Genomic DNA, 21,024 nt, shown 5'->3' on the forward strand with positions numbered 1-21,024 from the left:
CAATGCTAAGATCAGTGGAAGGTCTGAGCCCCTATGCGGATGACTGTATGCTCATACTTGGTCCTCTTGTTTTACAATCTCTTCTAATTTGCAAATGGTGCCAATGTGCACCTCTTTGTTTTCACTCTTTACTTCATCACATCCCTATCTGTGCATATTTCTCTGTTCAGGTACTCAAAACTGCAACTTGCCCAGTAGTGGTGGTAAGATAAGAAGATGATGATGGAGAAACACCATCACTTGACCTTGCTTCTCAACAGCTACCAGATCCTGACAGTGAGGTTTGAAGGGTACTTGAGGCAGGAGCCTCGTAAAGTAATAGTTTGTCATTAGGCAGGAGCAGTTTTCAGCCAGGGCAAGGCTAGTGTAGGTGCCAGTTTCTGGGAGCGCAGGATCACATGAGCTGCAGATTCAGTTAAGCAGTTTGGAGCAATGTACAGAAGAAGCCTATTGGGTATGTTGCAGTCCGCCACAATCTATCTATTCTGTGTACTTCCATTGGACACTAGTTGCTGGGTGTCTAAATTTTGCACTTCAAATATTTCAACCACATGGTAAAGTTTTTGAAAGGTAGTAGATTGTTGATAAATGTCCAAAGCAACAGAATATGTGACTACAGAAGTAATACAGGTCAGACTGCACATCAAGTACTTTGTATATATAAATAAATACTGTGGTCTCTGTACTACTCATTGCAAGTCCCTTCTAAAGCAGAAGGTTTCAAAGTTGCACAATCCTGAGTCCTCTGAGTGATGGCACTGGATGGGTGGGTGCAAGGGTGGGGAGAGGTGGGGGTGAAGAGATTTTTTAAAAATCCCCGAAAAGGCAACTCTTCATTTATAACCATGCCCCCTTGTTCTGGACTGACCCACAGTGGAAATGTTATTTTCATGTTCACCTTGTTGAGACTATTCTGGATCTTACACACTTCAAACAAGTGCCCCCTCATTCTGCTAAATTTTGGAGGAAAAACAAGCCCAGCCCCCAACATATCTGCATACTCGCTACAGGTACCAATCTAGTAAACTTCCCCTGAATTGCCTCTAGTGCATTTCCATCCTTAAATAAGGAGCCCAAACTGCACACCATATCTGAGACATGATCTCAACAATGCCTCATATAACTGAAGCACATTGTTCTTGTATGTTCAATCCCTCTAGTAATAAAGGATAGCGTCCCATTAGCATTCTTCATTATGCTGTACCTGCATGCTAACTTTGAGATTCATGCACTGGATCACCACCTGGCACTCTGCTCCATTTAAGTAATACACTCCTGCCAGATTGAATAACTTTACATTTTCACACATTACTCTCCTTCTGTCAAAGTTTTGTCCACTCACTCGACCTATGTTCTGCTATAACCTCCTTATGTATTTCTTACAACATATTTTCCTACCTATTTTGATGTCATGATTTGGAGATGCCGGTGTTGGACTGGGGTATACAAAGGTAAAAAATCACACAACACCAGGCTAGTCCAACAGGTTGAATTGGAAGCACCAGCTTTTAGATCGCTGTTTCAGGTGGTTGTGTAAGTCGCATTTGTAAGACACAGCCTTTATAGCAAAAGTTTACAGTGTGATGTAACTGAAATTATACATTGAAAAATACCTTGATTGTTTGTTAAGTCTTTCATCTGTTAGAATACCATGGTAGTTTCACTTCTTTCTTTTGTAAATCACACAACCTCTTTTTAAAAAAAAGTTACATTCTCAGGTTAACTGTAACAATTGGTGTCAGCCAGATAATATGTTGAAGGTGTTAGCCCCATGTGTTCCCTGTCTGTGCCATAATGTTTAGTCTGATTCTAATCTTAAAAAGTGAGTTAACAGAGTCTTACATGGATTCATGCAGTTTTTGAGCAAAGTACAATGTAAACTCTGCAAGTACAAATTTACCCCACAAACTTATATGTATATATATGTGTGTGTGTGTGTGTCTCTGCCTGTCTGTCTGGGGTGGGGGGGTTGTGAGTGAGAGTGTGCATGATTTGGATGCGAGCATAAGAGGTACAGTTAGTAAGTTTGCAGATGATACCAAAATTGGAGGTGTAGTGGACAGCGAAGAGGGTTACCTCAGATTACAACAGGATCTGGACCAGATGGGCCCATGGGCTGAGAAGTGGCAGATGGAGTTTAATTCACATAAATGAGAGGTGCTGCATTTTGTGAAAGCAAATCTTAGCAGGACTTATACACTTAATGGTAAGGTCCTAGGGAGTGTTGCTGAACAGAGACCTGGGAGCGCAGGTTCATAGCTCCTTGAAAGGGGAGTCGCTGATAGATAGGGTAGTGAAGAAGGCGTTTCGTATGCTTTCGTTTATTGGTCAGAGTATTGAGTACAGGAGTTGGGAGGTCCTGTTGCGGCTGTACAGGACATTGGTTAGGCCACTGTTGGAGCATGGATAGGATAAATAGACAAAGTCTTTTCCCTGGGGTCGGGGGGTCCAGAACTAGAGGGCATCGGTTCAGGGTGAGAGGGGAAAGATATAAAAGAGACCCACGGGGCAACTCTTTCACGCAGAGGGTGGTACGTGTATGGAATGAGCTGCCAGAGGAAGTGGTGGAGGCTGGTACAATTGCAACATTTAAGAGGCATTTGGATGGGTATATGAATAGGAAGGGTTTGGAGGGATATGGGCCGGGTGCTGGCAGGTGGGACTAGATTGGGTTGGGATATCTGGTCTGCATGGACGGGTTGGACTGAAGGGCCTGTTTCCATGCTGTACATCTCTATGACTCTATGAGAGTGTATGTGTGTGAGTGTAAAATGGTCTAAGTCTGTGAGAGGATGCATGTGAGTGTAAGAGTGTGTGCACTTGTCTGTGTATGTGTGTGTATGTATAGGAGTGTCTGTGTGTGTGCATAGTGCAATGGTGGTCACCTGTATTGTGACATGAACCCAAGGTACCGGTAGAAGCAAGATGGATTAATGAAAGTGAATTTCATTTTTTTTTTGAGGATGTAACTAGTAAAATGAATAAATGGATATAATGTCATTAGATTTTCAAAAGCACTTGAGAAGTCACACAAGAGGTTATTGATCATAATTAGGACCCATGGGTTTTGATAATATACTGCTGTGGATTGGGGATTGATTTTAATGGACAGACGGTGTGTAAGAATAAACTGGACATTTTATGTGCTAACAGGTTCTAACTAATGAGGTCTTATTGGGTGAGTCCTTGGGCATCAGTTATTTACAATCTACATGAATTACTTAAATCAGGGGAGTGGGTGGGGGGGAGGTGTTTGTATCAACAGCAAATTTTAAATACTTTAAAATGGGAAAGTAAATGGAGATGCTAAGTTGTGATCTGGTTGAATAGTGGAGCTGACTCGAGGGATTTAATGATCAACTCCACTATGTTCTTATGTTCGTTATCTCTGTCTGGGACGAGTACTTTGGGTCAGTAAAGATGTAAAGTTGGACATATCCTCTGTTCCTGCCTCCTGTTCTACGTCTTGTGTCTCATTGACAGCAGGAAGAGAAGGATAAGGTTAAAATTGTTGAGACGAGCTTTAACATCACCATTTGCAGAACAATAAAATACACTAGTATGCCTGCAGAAAGGTTGTCTGAGCTATTGGAGCATGAGTAGATGAAGTAATGTCTTACCAGAACGTACCCACATCTGACACACCGCCACGTTTTGCTGCATCCAGCTCCCTGCCTTCTCGGGAGCTTCATTGCATTAAGCATTAGTGTTTGCTGTTAGACTGAGATAGAGGCCTGAAAATGAATTTTTCCTCTGACAGCATAGCAGCTGAAGATTAGTTTGGGGCATTTATGGAACAAAAAGGCCAGATGGTCCTTCCTAGCTATACTTGTGCAATCTGGAAACTGATTTTTAAAAATTAACTTATACATTATTTTTAGAAGAAGCAATTTCAAGCATGCACTTAAATTTGAGGAACTGTTTCAGTTTAAATCCAATGAATAGTAAAGTTCTATCCTTTCTAAAAGAAAAGAATAAATTTTAGAATGTATTAGTAGCCCTGTCTTTGATTTTTTTTCTTTTAAAAATATTGTTAGACTTTTTGACCTCCAGTCACCTCTGGATTGTCCTTTGTGTAAACCTCATTGGTTCAACAACCATTGCCATTAAGCTAATCCACAATTGCCTAATTTACCTCCTAGTCCTTGCTAACCTTACTTGCTCTCCTTTCCTGATCTGTCTACGGCCTTGCCTCACGCAATCTCTCTCACACTTTCTAACTCCACATTATAACCGATAGCCTACAGACTACTTTCACAGTAAATCTAGTGCATCCTCACTTCCTGGTAATCATCACTTAGGTGACAAGTTTCTATCATTTTGCCTCTTAATACTGTTTTCCTTGATACTCTTTCCTGCTTTTAGAACATTTTAAGCCAATAAGTTGGACTGGACCATTAACCAGCTTATTAATTCTGGGTCGTACTGTTTGAATTTTCTTAAAATACCTTGGGGCGAGTTATGAAAATGTAAATTATTGCAGTATTTGCTTCAGCAATAGATTTATTGCTTTTGTTTTTTTTTACACCCTCATAGGCTATGCCTTCCTTCTATTTCAAGAGGAAAGCTCTGTGCAAGCTTTGATAGATGCATGTATTGAGGAAGATGGAAAGCTATACCTGTGTGTTTCCAGCCCCACTATCAAGGACAAACCGGTAAATGGATCTGCAGCTTGCTTCTGCTCACCATCTGTTCTCTTTGTCATTTCATGAGCCATCAAACCTGGGAATTATTTAGCTATCTGCTCCTCCATCACCTATCTCTCCTCCCATCCTTCTGTTAAATTCAAATACGTGCTGTATCATATTGATTATCTATATTTACTGATGGATCTTACTTTCTGTAAAATCTGAAGACTGGATCTTGAGGATTGGTTAATAAATGGTGAACTGCATAATTAAATTTTTGTTGATTTCGGAGCAATAAGCAAATACAAAGCAGCCTGGCATTTGTTTCCTGCAGATGATCACTGTATTTTTTTGTTGACTAATTGTGTTCTGCTTTCTACAAAATAAAAGGAAGTACTCAATGATTGCAGATTTTTGTTATCACTGCAGCTTTATAACATTTTTGTACCGCAGGAGTTTTGTAGTGATGTAAACCCAATAATTTAGTACAAAGTACGCATGCTTTCACGGGCAAATGCTTATTATGTTCATTTTTTTTGAAAAAATGGCAATGCATTGTTCTCTGTTTCATGCTGACTGACTCATTTACAAATTAAACAATGTAAATTGAAATTGGAGCCTGTTATTACAATGTTCATACTTAGGATGCTTGAGTTTTTAAATCCAAATGGTATCCAAAATTGATTCAGCAAAACTTTGTTTCTTTTAAAGGTTCAAATTCGACCGTGGAACCTGAGTGACAGTGATTTTGTGATGGATGGTTCCCAACCTCTGGATCCCAGGAAGACTATCTTTGTGGGAGGAGTTCCCAGACCTCTTCGAGCTGGTAAGTAAAGATGAAGCAAGTTCCCAGCAAACTAGTTTGTTCTCTGAAATTTAGAATGTGAATTTCAGAACACTTTTTTGTCTGTATGCAACTCCTGGTGCTTAGTTTGAATATGATGATGTGTTGTCCTGATATTATCTATGCAGACATGCCAAGTTACTACTTAGAGAGAAAGTGAGGGCTGCAGATGCTGGAGATCAGAGCTGAAAATGTGTTGCTGGAAAAGCACAGCAGGTCAGGCAGCATCCAAGGAACAGGAGAATCGATGTTTCGGGCATAAGCCCCCCTTCTTTCCTGAAGAAGGGCTTATGCTCGAAACGTCGATTCTCCTGTTCCTTGGATGCTGCCTGACCTGCTGCGCTTTTCCAGCAACACATTTTCAGCAAGTTACTACTTAGGCTGACTTCTGAAGAAAGCTCACTAATCTAAAACATTGACTTCAGATGCTGCCTGACCTCTGAGTAATACCATTTTGTTTACTTTGAGGTTTATTGTACATATTGACATTGATATTTTGGTTCCATATAGCTTTCAGATGGAAGAATTAGTATGTTAGCTGTATTTAGTACTTCTCCTGAAAGAATATTATCTGAATTACAAAATACATCACTTTCTCAAATTTTCTGTCATACTTGTATAAAAATCAGTTTTCTTCCAAACAATTTATAGCCTTTATTTGGAGATGGGGAGGATGGATCCTGATGGGAATGTATTGTTTGGCTTGACTGAGTAATAGCTGCCAATGCCCTTGCTACATTTTGGAAACAAAATGGGAAGATATTTGTGCATGAAGCAGTTTACTCAATTAGGACATTGAGATGTTTGGAATTTTAATGGTGCATATGGTTTTTAAAATCAGACAATTGTCATCTTTCCTTTTAGTTACATTTTCCTTTTGTACTCTTTAAATTTGAAAGCTATTTTTGATCATATGCACCCATGTTGGAAACGGGTATTAGCATCAGAGCATGAGCAGTAAGCATTCAACAAGGAGCTATGAGGGCTTACAATAATAAGCACAAGTTAGAGAGAGTGGAAGCCCAGCAGGAAAGTTTCAGTGGCTCAGGTCTACTGAGTGCATAAAATGGGTTGCAGTAACCATTTTTTCTTTTGTGGTACAATTTTTCCATCAAATAAGAAAGAAAGGTCCTGACAGGAAGCAGTAGGGGGAAAGGACAGTGGCAGAGAGGATATGTGCATTATGATGGTTGGGGTTGGGGGGGGGGAGGGTGGAGCAAAACGATATAATGGATTTTTGAAGGAAATGAAAGTGTTGGCTAGTGTGTTGGGTACAGGGATATAAAATACAAATATTCCAAATAAAATCATTTTTAATGCTGGAAAAGTATTTAAAGATCCATGCACACTGTTTGCGGTAGGGATAAATTTAGATATTATTAAAGGGTTGACATTTATTTTCAGGACAGAGAGAGTCTGAGAATTTTTCCTCCTCTCCCCTACTCACCAGTGCAACCTGTGTAAACTTTGCATTTTAACAGCACTTGGCTTTTCCAAAGTAGTTGCTTGTGAATCTGCTTTCAAACCAAAAATGTTTCTTGGAAGTGTTGCATATTTATAATTTAGAAATAATAGCTGCTACAAGGATGTCAGTGCAGTTTTAGAGTCCATCGTTGAGTATTAAATACCGGCTGTCACGTTAATTTAGAACAGAATATTTGTCCAGGTCACACCCAAAATAATTTTGTCCAACAGTACATTTTAAATTCACAAGTTAAACTGACTCAATATCACTTTGGTCTCCGGGGACAGGGAGAGTGAGGTAGGTGAAATTTTGGAGTGTTGCCTTGGGACCAGCAGCAATTATACTGGCGACAAACAATAAAGTATTGATATCAACTGCCCCCAGCTCTTTACACAGCGCCACTTGGACAGATCTGCTCCCTCACAGTTTAAGATTTTAAAAATGGTCTCTATTGTAACTGGATGCTAAATGTGAAATTGCATTCCGCACAAGAAAAATGAATGCTATCTTTAGTTTCTCCCAGTACTTTTTTTAAACAAAGTGTAACACATCCTGTAATTGGAACATTGACTTAAAATATATCTGTACAAGTGGAAGCACACAATTCAAATGTAAATCCATGTTGTGCTGTTGTAAACAAGTCATTCATGCATTCTGAAGATTAATTTTGTTTTTGTTTTCTGTTCTCAGCAAAGTAACTGAGTTATTTTCCCTGCTCATTGGCGTTTGATGCTTTATGGATGAACTAATAGTTTTAGAAACATGTTTATCAATATAGAGAATAAAACATTGTGTTTCCTAATTAAAGAAATATTTTTGATTTAGAGATTCTTTTTGTACAAAATCTACATTACAGCAGTTGTGTTTTGAATTATTGAGCAGGTTTGGCAGGATTGGTTTTTAAAATCTGGATTTTGCAAATACTGATATAAAAATCAAAACATAGATATTGTCATTTTCACAAGACTAGAATAACTTTTACTTTTATAATGAATGATGAGCAGCTTGCAAAATTTAAATGTAAACTAATTCACAAAGTTTTTTTAAAATAGTTCATGAAAGTGAGCTTCACTGGCTGGGCCAGCATTTATTGCTCATTCCTAATGCTCTAGAGAAGATGGTGGTGAGCTGCCTTAAACTGGTGCAGCCCATTTCTTTGGTAGCTGCAGTTATTCTGATTCTCTTTTGTTTTCCTCTTTCCAATGTTCTCCATTGCCCAACCCAAATATTTTTGATGTCTATAAAAATGTTGCTGGAATCATTCAGAAAACTAGTGGAAATAGTCTAGTCTACGGCCATTTCAATGGATCCTGTTTATCTGCCACTCTGACATTTTTTTCAGGATACTTGTTTGGATAGTATGGGTAAATGAATGTAGTTGCTAACCAAATATTTTTCCACTCACCTTTTTTCTTTCCATAATCCAGCTGAGACTGGAAGAAATCCTGTCCTTGGGGAAGGTAAATACAAGGAACAAACAAGACTGAAAATTTTAGTCCTTTATGTGAAGGACATTGATGCTACTCTTGTACTGCAGGTCCATATCTTGACTGGGGTCTGACTAAATGCATCCAAATTGAATGATGCAGCTTTGTTCCTAGAATTTAAATCTACATATTTTTGGATTCTCAGACATGATTTTTCAAGAACAAGATTGTTTTTCCCTTTGAAAAATGGTTTAGTTTTGCATCACATTTTGTTTATAGTTGCATTTTGACTTACACACCTCAATTATGACCTATCTACAAATAAATGTGCAATGTAAGACGTATTTAGGTCTGATGAAGAAATTGGAGGAATGTAATTGTGTATCCTTCTGTAATGACTGTGATTTAGAAGAACAGTGTTATTACATCATGCAAATTATATAGGGAGAAGATTTGGAAATGGTCTTGGAAGCTTAGGATTTTATATTTTCCTTCCAGTTGAATTGGCTATGATCATGGATCGGTTGTATGGAGGAGTCTGCTATGCGGGCATTGATACAGACCCTGAACTGAAGTACCCAAAGGGTGCTGGTAGAGTGGCTTTCTCCAATCAGCAGAGCTACATTGCTGCTATCAGTGCTCGCTTCGTACAGCTCCAGCATGGAGACATTGATAAACGGGTGAGTGAATTACTGCAGTGCCAGCTGACTGGACGTTATTGTAGATCGAAGGATGATTTGCATCACTTTTTGTAACTGGCATCAGTATGAATGAATGTTAAAACATAGTCTTTGATAGTGGAAGTCTAGAGCATTATTGCAGCTTTCTGTGAATAAATGCTGTCCTTGTCCATTCAATAAATGCTGTACTCCATTGATTTTTAACACCTCTGGTTGACAAAAATTTTGGTAAGTTTGTCTCAGTTTTATTGCCCTGCAAAACACCAAAGTTTGCTCTTTGTTTGGAAAATTTGGTCTTTGTGACCCTATTTTCATATATAGACAAGTACATTTCCAATGGAAATGGATTTTAATAGGTCAGATAACCTACACTTATGAGCACATGAGCATACTGTAAAGTACCAAGTAAAGATAACGGTACTCACTGTTCTCTAATGACCTCAGACAAGTAGTTAAGTCTAGAGATCTGAATGTTGTCTGATCTGCACAGCTCCTTCAAAACTGGGATAGTGGCATCTTGCAGTCTATGTCTCAATTTAAATGTATTGAAATTATGGATATACTTTATAGATATGGTTGAAGTGGGAATAAATGGTTTTGCTTTAGATGCAAAAACAAGTGTATATGGTCAAAGCATTGATAATTGCTTGGTACGTGGCACAGAAAAAAAACAGAAAAGTTACATTTATTCATTTCATTAGGTATCCCAAAGCAACTTGTACCAAATGAAATATTCCTAAAGTGCAGTAATGATGCAACCAATTTAGGTACAACAACGTCAAACAGCAGCAATGAAGTAAATGACCAGATCATTTGTTTTCGTGAAGTTGGTTGAGGGATTATTAGACTGGGCATCAGGGAGGACGTTGTTTTTCTTCAGAATAGTGCCATGGGATCGTTCACATTTACCTGAGAGAACAAGTGGCCTTGATTAAACATCTAACCTAAAAGAGAGTGCATCCCCAGTGCTGCACTGAAGTGTCATTCTAGAATACTGTATTCCAGTCTCTGGGGTGGGACGTGAACTGCACAAACTGCAAGACTGCCACCAACTGGGCCATAGCTGATATCTATGTTTGCAACTTAAAGCAATATTTATTCATTGATATGAGATATGCACAAACCGGTCTCTGTGGTGCTGTGGGTATCTCTTGACTTTGTTCAGGGGTATTTAATGTAGATATTGCCTCTAGTCTATGTTAATTGTAGTAAAGTTACTGTGTATCATCTGAAAGCATAATTTAGTGCTTACCCGGATTATGCAACATATGCACCATCTTTGTTGGTGAAGTTTAAATCAAAGAATCCAGTTTATTCAATTCATTACATGCTGCAGGGTGTCCAACTAGCTCATTTTCATTTAGTGCTAACAATTCACCCAAGAGATGCAAGCAAAATATTGTTTCGTCCTTGAAAAGTAAATTTTGCTGCTTATTTGATGATTTAGGAGTAGAATTTTTGGATTATCACAATAGACGTTTTAAATTGAACTTTACTACTTTTTTAAAAAAAAACTTGATTTGAATCTGTCTCATCTTTGCGCATATGATCATGTGAGGCTGCATGCATGACAGATGTTTACAGATCAGAATCTCACTGTTTTCTAGAACATGCCTCCACAGTCTCCACTTTTCTCCATATTTTACTTCAGCCAGAATTATTGTGTGTGTATTCCAACAACTATTATTATATTAATTAACACGTTCAGATACTCTGTGTTTGAATTCAATTGTAAAAGAGCTGGTAATTGTAATTGTTTCTGGTATATAAGTTATTGCAATGTTTGGAATGTGCTTGTCTGGGTAATGACAGTGCAGGTTATTCCCATAACCAGCTCCATTCTTTGCATTAATGAGTTTGCTGATATTGTGCAATGAAACATCAGACTGTAAGGTAACCCAGGGATATAATAATAGGATTTTTATGATCCTAACTACTCTTTACACATCCCCACTTCTCTGATCTTTCTGAAGACATACTGTGAATATTTCAGTGAGACAAGACTAGATTTACGTCATTGGGCTGCTTTATCTTGGAGGTGATCTGTTTAATATGCAAGTTAGCAGCAAAGTTCAGTAGAAAATGCTGGAAATTCTCAGCAGCATCTGTGGAGAGAAGCTGAATGAATGTTGCTGATCAATGATCTTTTGTCAAACTGTAAACTAAATGTGTAGATGAGACGAGAATAAATTAATTATCTCCCGGTCATTGTAGAAACACATCTTTATTGTCTGACTCATGCACATTTCTCCTTGTCTCAGTGGTTGCAACATATAGATGAAAGTAGAGTTATAAACCTTCATGAGCCCATTCTAATTTAAAACAAATTATTAAAATAGATCTATATTCCAGATATTTCTCTGTAAAAAGGTCAAACAGCCTGCAATAACTGCTTATGGTTATCAATTTATGTATTAAATCTGAAATGCATCTGTTTATTTGCACATTAAGGGGAAGCTATCTGAAGTATAGGAGAGAGAAAGGAACGTAAGGGTTATTTTGTGTTCACTGGGTATGGATGTCATTGGCCAGGCCAGCATTTATTGCCCAGAGGGCGATTGAGTCAAGCACATTGCTGTGGGTCATCTGTCGGCCAGACCAGGTGAGGATGGCAGATTTCCATAGCTGAAGGATATTAGTGAACCAGATGGGTTTTTCCTGACAATTAGCAATGGTTTCACGGTCATCATTAGACTCTTATTTCCAGATGATTATTGAATTCAAATTCCACCATCTGCCATTGCTTACCCTTGTTATGTTGATAGATGAAGTGAAGTGCACTGCACTGGCACAGGTACAGGCAGCTGGGATTAAGGGATTCCCTGCAGGTATGTAGGTGTACAGGGGTTTACTGAACATGGCCTTGGCTGGGAAGATTAGGGTGAATCCAAGGAAAAAGAATAACTAGAAAGAGAATAGGGCCCCTCAAGGACCAAAGTAGAAATGTATATGTGGAACTGCAGGAGATGGTCATGGATCTCAATGCATATTTCTCCTATGTTTACTGTGGAGAATGACATGAAGACTTGCAAACTTCGAGAAGTTAGTAGTCATATCTTGAGGACAGTCCATATCACAATAGAGGTGGTGTTGGATGTGTTAGAATGTACAAAGATGGATAAATCTCCTGGCCCTGACCCGATATAGCCAGCAACACCGCAAGAATCTCGAAGAAATTGTGGGAGCCCTGGCTGATAGCTTTGCATCACTGTTAGCCACGGGTGATGTCCCGTAAGATTGGATGGTAGCGAGTGTTGTGGCTTTATTCAAGAAGGGCTGTAAAGAAATACATAGGCTGACTAGTCTATAGTTCCTAACATCTGTGGTAGGTAAGTTACTTGAGAAGATTCTGAGGGATAAGATATACATATATTTGGATGACAGGGATTTGATTAGGAATAGTTAGCATGGCTTTGTGCATGAGCGATCATACCTCAAATTTGTTTGAGTTCTTTGATGAAGTAACCAGAAAGGTTGACGAGGGCAGGGGGGTAGACGTACTCTATATGGATTTCAGCAAGGCCTTTGAGATTCTACACGGTAGGCTGCTCTGGAAGGTTAGATTGCATGGAATCCAGGAGGAGCTGGCAAATTGGATACACAATTGGCTTGATGGTAGGAAGCAGAGGGTAATAGTGGAAGGATGCTTGTTGGATTGGAGCCTGGGTCAGTGCTGGGCCCATTGCTTTTTGTTGTCTATATCAGTGATTTGGATGAGAATGTACAAGGCAGTTTGCAAATGATGCTAAAATAGGTGGTGTTGTGGACAGTGCGGAAGGTTGTCCGAAATTGCAGCAGGACCTTGATCATCTAGGGAAGAGGGCCGAGAAATAGTAAATGGAGTTTAATGTAGATAAAACATTTTGGAAAGTCAAATCAAGGTAGGAGTTTAATGGTGAATGGTATGGCTTTAAGAAGTGTAGTGGGACTGAAGGATCTTGGAGTTTAGGTGCACGGTTTTCTGAAAGTGGAGTCACAGGTAGACAGGGCAGTGAAGAAGGCATTTATTTGGCACACTGGCCTTCATCAGTCAGGGCATTAAGTATACATGTTGGGAAGTTAAGTTGCAGTTGTACAGGATGTTGGTGAGGCTGCACTTGGGAGTATTGTGTTGTGTTTTTAGATTAGATTACTTAGTGTGGAAGCAGGCCCTTCAGCCCAACAAGTCCACACCGACCCACCAAAGCGTAACCCACCCAGACCCATTCCCCTACATTTACCCCTTCACCTAACACTACGGGCAAGTTAGCATGGCCAATTCACCTAACCTGCACATTTTTGGATTGTGCGAGGAAACCGGAGCACCCGGAGGAAACCCACGCAGACACAGGGAGAATGTGCAAACTCCACACAGTCAGTCGCCTGAGGCGGGAATTGAACCCAGGTCTCTGGCGCTGTGAGGCAGCAGTGCTAACCACAGCGCCACCGTGCTGCCCCCAAAGGTTTTGGTCACCTTTTTATAGGAAGGATGTTATTAAGCTGGAAAGAATGCAGAAGAAATTTACAAGGATGTTGCCAGCACTCAAGGGTATAGGGAGAGTTGTATAAGCTAAGAATTTTTTCTCTAAGACGTTGGAGACTGAGAGTGGATCTTATAGAAGTGTACAAGATCATGAGAGGCATGGACAGGGTGAATGTGCTCAGTCTTTTTGCCAGGGTTGGGGAATCAAGAGCATCAGTTTAAGGTTAGAGTGGAAACTTTTTTACATAGGGTGGTACAGGTATGGAATGAGCTGCCAGCAGAAGTGGTTGAGGTGGTTGTATTAACAAGATTTTAAAAGGCATTTGGACAAATACGTGGATATGAAAAATTTAGAAGGATTTGGGCCAAGTGCAGGGAAATGGGGTTAGCTGGATGGACATTTTGATTGGCATGGACCAGTTTGGGCCAAAGTGCCTGTCTCCGTGCTGTGGGGCTCTATGACTCTATGATACTGAGGTTTCGTTTTGGTGTATTAGCAGTTTCTGTACTGTAATTTTTGTACCTGTCAGAAACTAGTCTTCTTAACATTAGCCTGCTTCTCTTTGTGAATCCTAATATTTCTTATATCCGTGTATGGAGATTCAAATGTAGTTTATCGCAAACAAATGTGCTGAGAGTGACAAGAATATTGATTTATTCAGGAAATTTATCGTGAATGTTTTCTTTATCAATTTGCATGTATTCAGTGTGTTTCTACATAATCTCAAAGAATATGATTCAGCTCTTAACAATAGCATCCAAGAAACTGTACCATATAGTATAAACCTTTATGTGGTAATATTGTTTAATACTGTTAATAGAGAGGTTACAGAGCAAAGGACAGAAATGTAGACACCATATTTTGTTGAGCTGAATTAGAGGAACAGGGGGACCTTGGGGGTTCATGGGTTTTTGAAGGCTACAGGATAGATACATAAAGTGATTAAGGTGGCATATTGGAAGGCAGAAGGACACTTCATTGGCTGATATCTAAAATATAAGAGCTGGGAGGGTCTGCTTGAACTGTATAAAACCCTATTTTGACTGCAATACAGTTCTGGTCATCGCATTACAAGAAGGATGTGATCTCATGAGAAGGTTTCTGGAAAGAGTTTTTGTAATATTTCCTGGTATGTGAATTTTAGCTGCGAGAAATGATTTATATAGGCTGGGTTTTTTTTTGGATGACAGGTTGCTTAAGGGAGATTTAATTGAGATATACAAAATTGAGAGCTTTAGACAGTGTGGATAGATTATTTCTGGTAAGAGGTCACTAAGCAGGGAGCACAGAGTTAAAAACAATTGGAAGAATTATTGGAGGGGATGAGAGGTGGGAAGGTTGAAATCTAGAACTCTCTGCCTGGTGGAGGCAGAAACATTCTTAATATTTAAAAATAACATTAGAATATTCACTTCAGATGCTTATGGAGGAAGGGACCCAGAGCTGGAAAATGAGAGGAGACTGGATTGCACTTTCTCAGATGGCTCTAACTGAATGGGCTCCTTCTGTACCATAAATCTTTTTCTAGGTTGTTATCCTTCACTTAAAAACTATAAAGCAGACTGTTGACATCTGTAAAAATCCGGTATATGTATTTGATGAGAATTGACAGCAGCATTGTTGACCTTGCTGTGAGCAACATAGCCAGAACCTTTTTCCAGCAAAGAGCTTATAGAAAAAGTAGTGGCAGATAACAACAAACACATGAACTAGCTCTTGCATTTCCATATGCTGTTTTGTTTTATTGCTGAGATACTCCCCATTCAGGGAAGCTGATTTCAGGGTTTACAAATTGAAGAAAAATAATAACAGGAATAGGTCTTTTGAGCCTGTTCCACCATTCATTTAGATTATTCTTGCCTTCTCTGTTCAAAAGGTTATGTTAAACTATTAGGTTGGAATTTTGAGATGTGGAGTGGGATCCTTCTTTCAGTCAAGTGGGTATATATTGATGAGTTTTCTTTAAATTTTACGTTGAACAGATGCTCACTATAAACTGCATTATCAATCAGAAAATTAAAGCAAGTTATACCTCACTTGGCTTAGGGTATGTTTTTTCAAACCTGAAACAAATTTGAATGGCCATGTTCAGTGTTTCATGACCATACAATTGCTATCAAATTTTGCAACAAGAAATTTGTAAAGGAGAAAATGTAAAAAAGCCAGTTTTCACCTGGACATTGATGTAGTTGAATATAATAACAGTTTTGTCCTTTCCAAAGTACTTGGTTGCGAAATGCATGGTGAAGTATGTGCCAGTTCCTTTCTGACTTGCAATAATCAATGTGACCAGTTAATTTTTTTTGATAATTTGGAACATTGATATTCACGTGAAGTTGTATGTTTCCATTGTGCTAATGCCTTGTGAAAAAGAAGCAACTTCTCTGTGACAGAAGTGATCTACCTCAATTTATTTGCGTTTGCCTGCTCAATTGCTTAAAATAAGTATTAAACAGATATTCCTGGTATCCATTTGTGTAAAAAATGCAAAAACGCAATTTAGAATGACCAGCGTTGCGATTACTGTCCTCTTATTGAATCCTAAGCCCTGAATTTAACTCAGGGTTCAAATTAGCTTTGGCTAAGACAGTCCTCACCATCTGTTCAGAGGTAAATCATCTTGACTTCGATGGTTTGATGTGACATACTTTCATGTTTCTGGTCAGTTGCCCACCCAAAACTGAAAAAAAGAAATTAGCTGACTGGTAGTTGGGAGCATATTGATGGGAAGCAAGAGATTAAACCTTAATTTTTGCATATATCGTGGGATGGTTGTTTCTGGAAAAATGTTGTGACTGGGATTTGGGGATAAGGCATAAGTTTTCTTTTGGGGTGGATAGTGATGTCCAGAGGTACATCCAGTTTTTTCTAGATCAATAAGTGTAACAACATGTCAGGGCCAACTCTTTCTGACATTAGATTGCACTGATGGGAATCTGCAATTCCTTCTCTACTAAAATTACCGGCTAAGGTACAAGTTGAACTTTGATCTCTGATTGCATCATCAATCCGCCTACTTTTAATACAATGTTTCCACGAGATGTAAGTTCTGCTTGCTCAGAACGGGACATTTTAAAAATTTAGTTTGATATTTCTGGCTTTTATCAAAAATATATTTTTGTGTATTCCCCAATCATTTATTTTGTTCTGTGACTCTTAAGTACAGGGAATGTTGTTAAATTCCTGGTTTGCTGCCTGACAGTATCTCAATGTGCTTGGCTGTTTAGCTTGTTTTATTACATTATTGTTACAAGACATCCCATTGATGACTCCAAATTCAAACTGATAGAGGGTAAGGGGAAGACTGTGCTCCCAAAGGTGGCTAGATCTGTGTGGACAGTTTCCTTTTGAGATTTGTAGTGAACGCACTTGCTTTGCTGCTGGCTGCAACATTCGTTTCAATTTTATTTTGAAATCTACTTCGTCATAATACTTCAACTAAAGCTTAGCTATTATCATCCAATATCTTTTGGCAAGTAATTGTACACATCGAGTAATGTACTTCATCTTAGTCAGCTTGTAAAATGACATTGTCCTACTGCGTTTCTAAATGGTAACACAGTCTGATGGGCTCTCTAGCTCTTGTCAGGACGTAATTGGTCTTACACTGCCTGGTGCCCAGAGGCTTAATACCCCTGCAATTGCTGAATTTACGTCCAACAATGTAGTTGCTATTAGCATCTTTGGCACTTCACTGCTGCAGCGGATAAATTTGACAGCATCAGATTACAAATTTTGGCTTTAAATCAAATTAGATGATCCAAAACCAGGGGAATTTTTGACCCACCAACTTTATTAGAGGCAGCATTCTGAATCAATCACTGATTTCATTATAGAGCCATACAGCATGGAAACAGACCCTTCGGTCTAACCCGTCCATGCCGACCAGATATCCCAACCCAATCTAGTCCCACCTGCCAGCACCAAGCCCATATCCCTCTAAACTCTTCCTATTCATATACCCATCCAAATGCCTCTTAAATGTTGCAATTGTAACAACTTCCATCACATCCTCTGGCAGCTCATTCCATACACGTACCACCCTCTGTGTGAAAAAGTTGCCTCTTAGGTCTCTTTTATATCTTTCCCCACTCACCCTAAACCTATGCCCTCTAGTTCTGGACTCCCCAATCCCAGGGAAAAGACTTTGTCTATTTATCCTATCCATGCCCCTCATAATTTTGTAAACCTCTATAAGGTCACCCCTCAGCCTCGATGGTCCAGGGAAAACAGCCCAACCTGTTCAGCCTCTCCCTATAGCTCAAATCCTCCAACCCTGGCAACATCCTTGTAAATCTTTTCTGAACCCTTTCAAGTTTCACAACATCTTTCTGATAGGAAGGAGACCAGAATTGCACGCAATATTCCAACAGTAGCCAAACTAATGTCCTGTACAGCCGCAACATGACCTTCCAACTCCTGTGACCAATAAAGGAAAGCATACCAAATGCCGCCTTCACTATCCTATCTACCTGCGACTCCACTTTCAAGGAGCTACGAACCTGATTCCAAAGTGTCTTTGTTCAGCAACACTCCCTAGGACCTTACCAATAAGTGTATACGTCCTGCTAAGATATGCTTTCCCAAAATGCAGCACCTCGCATTTATCCGAATTAAACGCCATCTGCCACTTCACAGCCCATTGGCCCATCTGGTCCAGATCCTGTTGTAATCTGAGGTAACCCTCTTCGCTATCCACTACACCTCCAATTTTGGTGTCATCTGCAAACTTACTAACTGTACCTCTTATGCTTGCATCCAAATCATTTATGTAAATGACAAAAAGTAGAGGGCCCAGCACCGATCCTTGTGGTACTCTACTGCTCACAGGCCTTCAGTCTGAAAAACAACACTCCACCACCACCACCACCACCCTCTATCTTCTACCTTTGAGTCAGTTCTGTATCCAAATGGCTAGTTCTCCTTTTATTCCATGAGATCTAACCTTGCTAATCAGTCTCCCATGGGAACCTTGTTGAATGCCTTACTTAAGTCCATATAGATCACATCTACTGCTCTGCCCTCATCAATCTTCTTTGTTACTTCAAAAAACTCAATCAAGTTTGTGAGACATGATTTCCCACGCACGAAGCCATGTTGACTATCCCGAATCAGTCCTTGCCTTTCCAAATACATGTACATCCTGTCCCTCAGGATACCCCCCAACAACCTGCCCACCAGATGTCAGGCTCACTGGTCTATAGTTCCCTGGCTTGTCTTTACTGCCCTTCTTAAACAGTGGCACCATGTTTGCCGACCTCCAGTCTTCCGGCACCTCGCCTGTGATTATCGATGATATAAATATCTCAGCAAGAGGCCCAGCAATCTCTTTTCTCTAGCTTCTCAGTGTTCTCTGGTACACCCGATCAGGTCCTGGGGATTTATCTACCTTTAACCGTTTCAAGACATCCAGCACTTCCTCCTCTGTAATCTGGACATTTTGTAAGATGTCACCATCTATCTCCTTACAGTCTATATCTTCCATATTCTTTTCCACAGTAAATACTGATGCAAAATATTCACTTAGTATCTCCCCCATTTTCTGTGGCTCCACCCAAAGGCCGCCTTGCTGATCTTTGAGGGTCCCTATTCTCTCCCTAGTTACCCTTTTGTCCTTAATATATTTGTAAAAACCCTTTGGATTCTCCTTAATTCTATTTACCAAAGACATTCTATCTCATGTCCCCTTTTTGCCCTCCTGATTTCACTCTTAAGTATACTCCTACTTCCTTAATACTCTTAAGGATTCACTCGATCTATCCTGTCTATACCTGACATATGCCTCCTTTTTCTTAACCAAACCCTCAATTTCTTTAGTCATCCAGCATTCCCTATACCTACCAGCCTTTCCTTTTCACCCTGACAGGAATATACTTTCTTTGGATTGTTATCTCATCTCTGAATGCTTCCCATTTTCCAGCCATCCCTTTACCTGCAAACATCTGCCTCCAATCAGCTTTCGAAAGTTCTTGCCTAGTACCGTCAAAATTGGCCTTTCTCCAATTTAGAACTTCAACTTTTAGATCTGGTCTATCCTTTTCCATCACGATTTTAAAACAAATAGAATTATGGTTGCTGGCCTCAAATTGCTCCCCCACTGACACCTCAGTCACCTGCCCAGCCTATTTCCCAAGAGTAGGTCAAGTTTTGCACCTTCTCTAGTAGGTACATCCACATACTGAATCAGAAAATTGTCTTGTACGCACTTAACAACTTCCTCTCCATCAAAACCCTTAACACTATGGCAGTCCCAGTCGATGTTTGGAATGTTAAAGTCCCCTACCATAACTACCCTATTATTCTTAGAGATAGCTGAGATCTCCTTAGAAGTTTGTTTCTCAATTTCCCTCTGACTGTTAGGGGGTCTATAATACAATCCCAATAAGGTGATCATCCCTTTCTTATTTCTCAGTTCCACCCAAATAACTTCCCTGGATGTATTTCTGGGAATATCCTCCCTCAGCACAGCTGTAATGCTATCCCTTATCAAATATGCCACTCCCCCTCCTCTCTTGCCTCTCTTTCTATCCTTCCTGTAGCATTTGTATCCTGGAACATTAAGCTGCCAGTCCTGCCCATCCCTGAGCCATGTTTCTGTAATTGCTATGATATCCCAGTCCCATGTTCCTAACCATGCCCTGAGTTCATCTGCCTTCCCTGTTAGGCCTCTTGCATTGAAATAAATGCAGTTTAATTTATCAGTCCTATCTTGTCCCTGCCTGCCCTGACTGTTTGACCTAATCTCCCTTCAGAATCTCAACCTTTTCCCTTCCTATATCGTTGGTTCCAATGTGGACAATGACCTCTTGCTGTCCCCTCTCCCCCGTGAGAACATTCTGCACCCTCTCTGAGACATCCTTGATCCTGGCACCAGGGAAATAACACATTATTCTGCTTTTTCTCTGTTGGCCACAGAAACGTCTGTCTGTACCTCTGACTTCAGAATCCCCTAACACAATTGATCTCTTGCAAGCCAACATACCCCTTGTTGCATTAGAGCCAGTCTCAATACCAGAAACTTGGCAGTTCATGCTACGTTCCCCTGAGAATCTGTCACCCCCTACATTTTCCGAAACAGCATACCTGTTTGAAATTGGTATATCCACAAAAGACCCCTGCCCTGGGTGCCGACCTCTCTGACCCTTCCTGGAGTTAACCCATCTATGTGACTGTATCTGAGACTCCCCCACCCCCCCCGCCCCTTCCTATAACTGTCGTCCTTCACATACTGTTACTGTTGCAAATTCCTCATCGCTTCTATCTGTCTCTCCAACCGATCCACTCAATCTGATAAGATTCGCATCCAGCAGCATTTATGGCAGATATAATCCGCAGTGACCCTTAAAATCTCTTTAAACTCACACATCTGACAAGACGTACATATCACTGCAAAGGCCATTTTTGCTCCTTCACAATCTACGGACCCAGAAAATAACACTGTCTTATTCCTCTACAAAACCCTGCACCAGGTTAAATTAATAGCTATGGCTTTTTTTTTCAAGTTTAATAAAGAGACT

General features: G+C 39.9%; 1 protein-coding gene across 5 annotated transcripts in view; it reads left to right on the forward strand.

Moving 5' to 3' along the window:
* Window positions 1–21,024, forward strand: part of cpeb3 (cytoplasmic polyadenylation element binding protein 3) — a 114,657-nt gene that overhangs the window by 86,692 nt on the left and 6,941 nt on the right. For all 5 annotated transcript variants that reach the window (XM_043712504.1, XM_043712506.1, XM_043712502.1 and 2 more), the window contains 3 exons: window positions 4,537–4,655; window positions 5,340–5,454; window positions 8,863–9,044. In XM_043712504.1, coding sequence (XP_043568439.1) covers window positions 4,537–4,655; window positions 5,340–5,454; window positions 8,863–9,044 — 416 coding nt within the window. The remainder of the gene's footprint in view (window positions 1–4,536; window positions 4,656–5,339; window positions 5,455–8,862; window positions 9,045–21,024) is intronic.

The sequence above is a fragment of the Chiloscyllium plagiosum genome, chromosome 22 (assembly GCF_004010195.1).
Source record: "Chiloscyllium plagiosum isolate BGI_BamShark_2017 chromosome 22, ASM401019v2, whole genome shotgun sequence".
NCBI lineage: Eukaryota > Metazoa > Chordata > Chondrichthyes > Orectolobiformes > Hemiscylliidae > Chiloscyllium > Chiloscyllium plagiosum.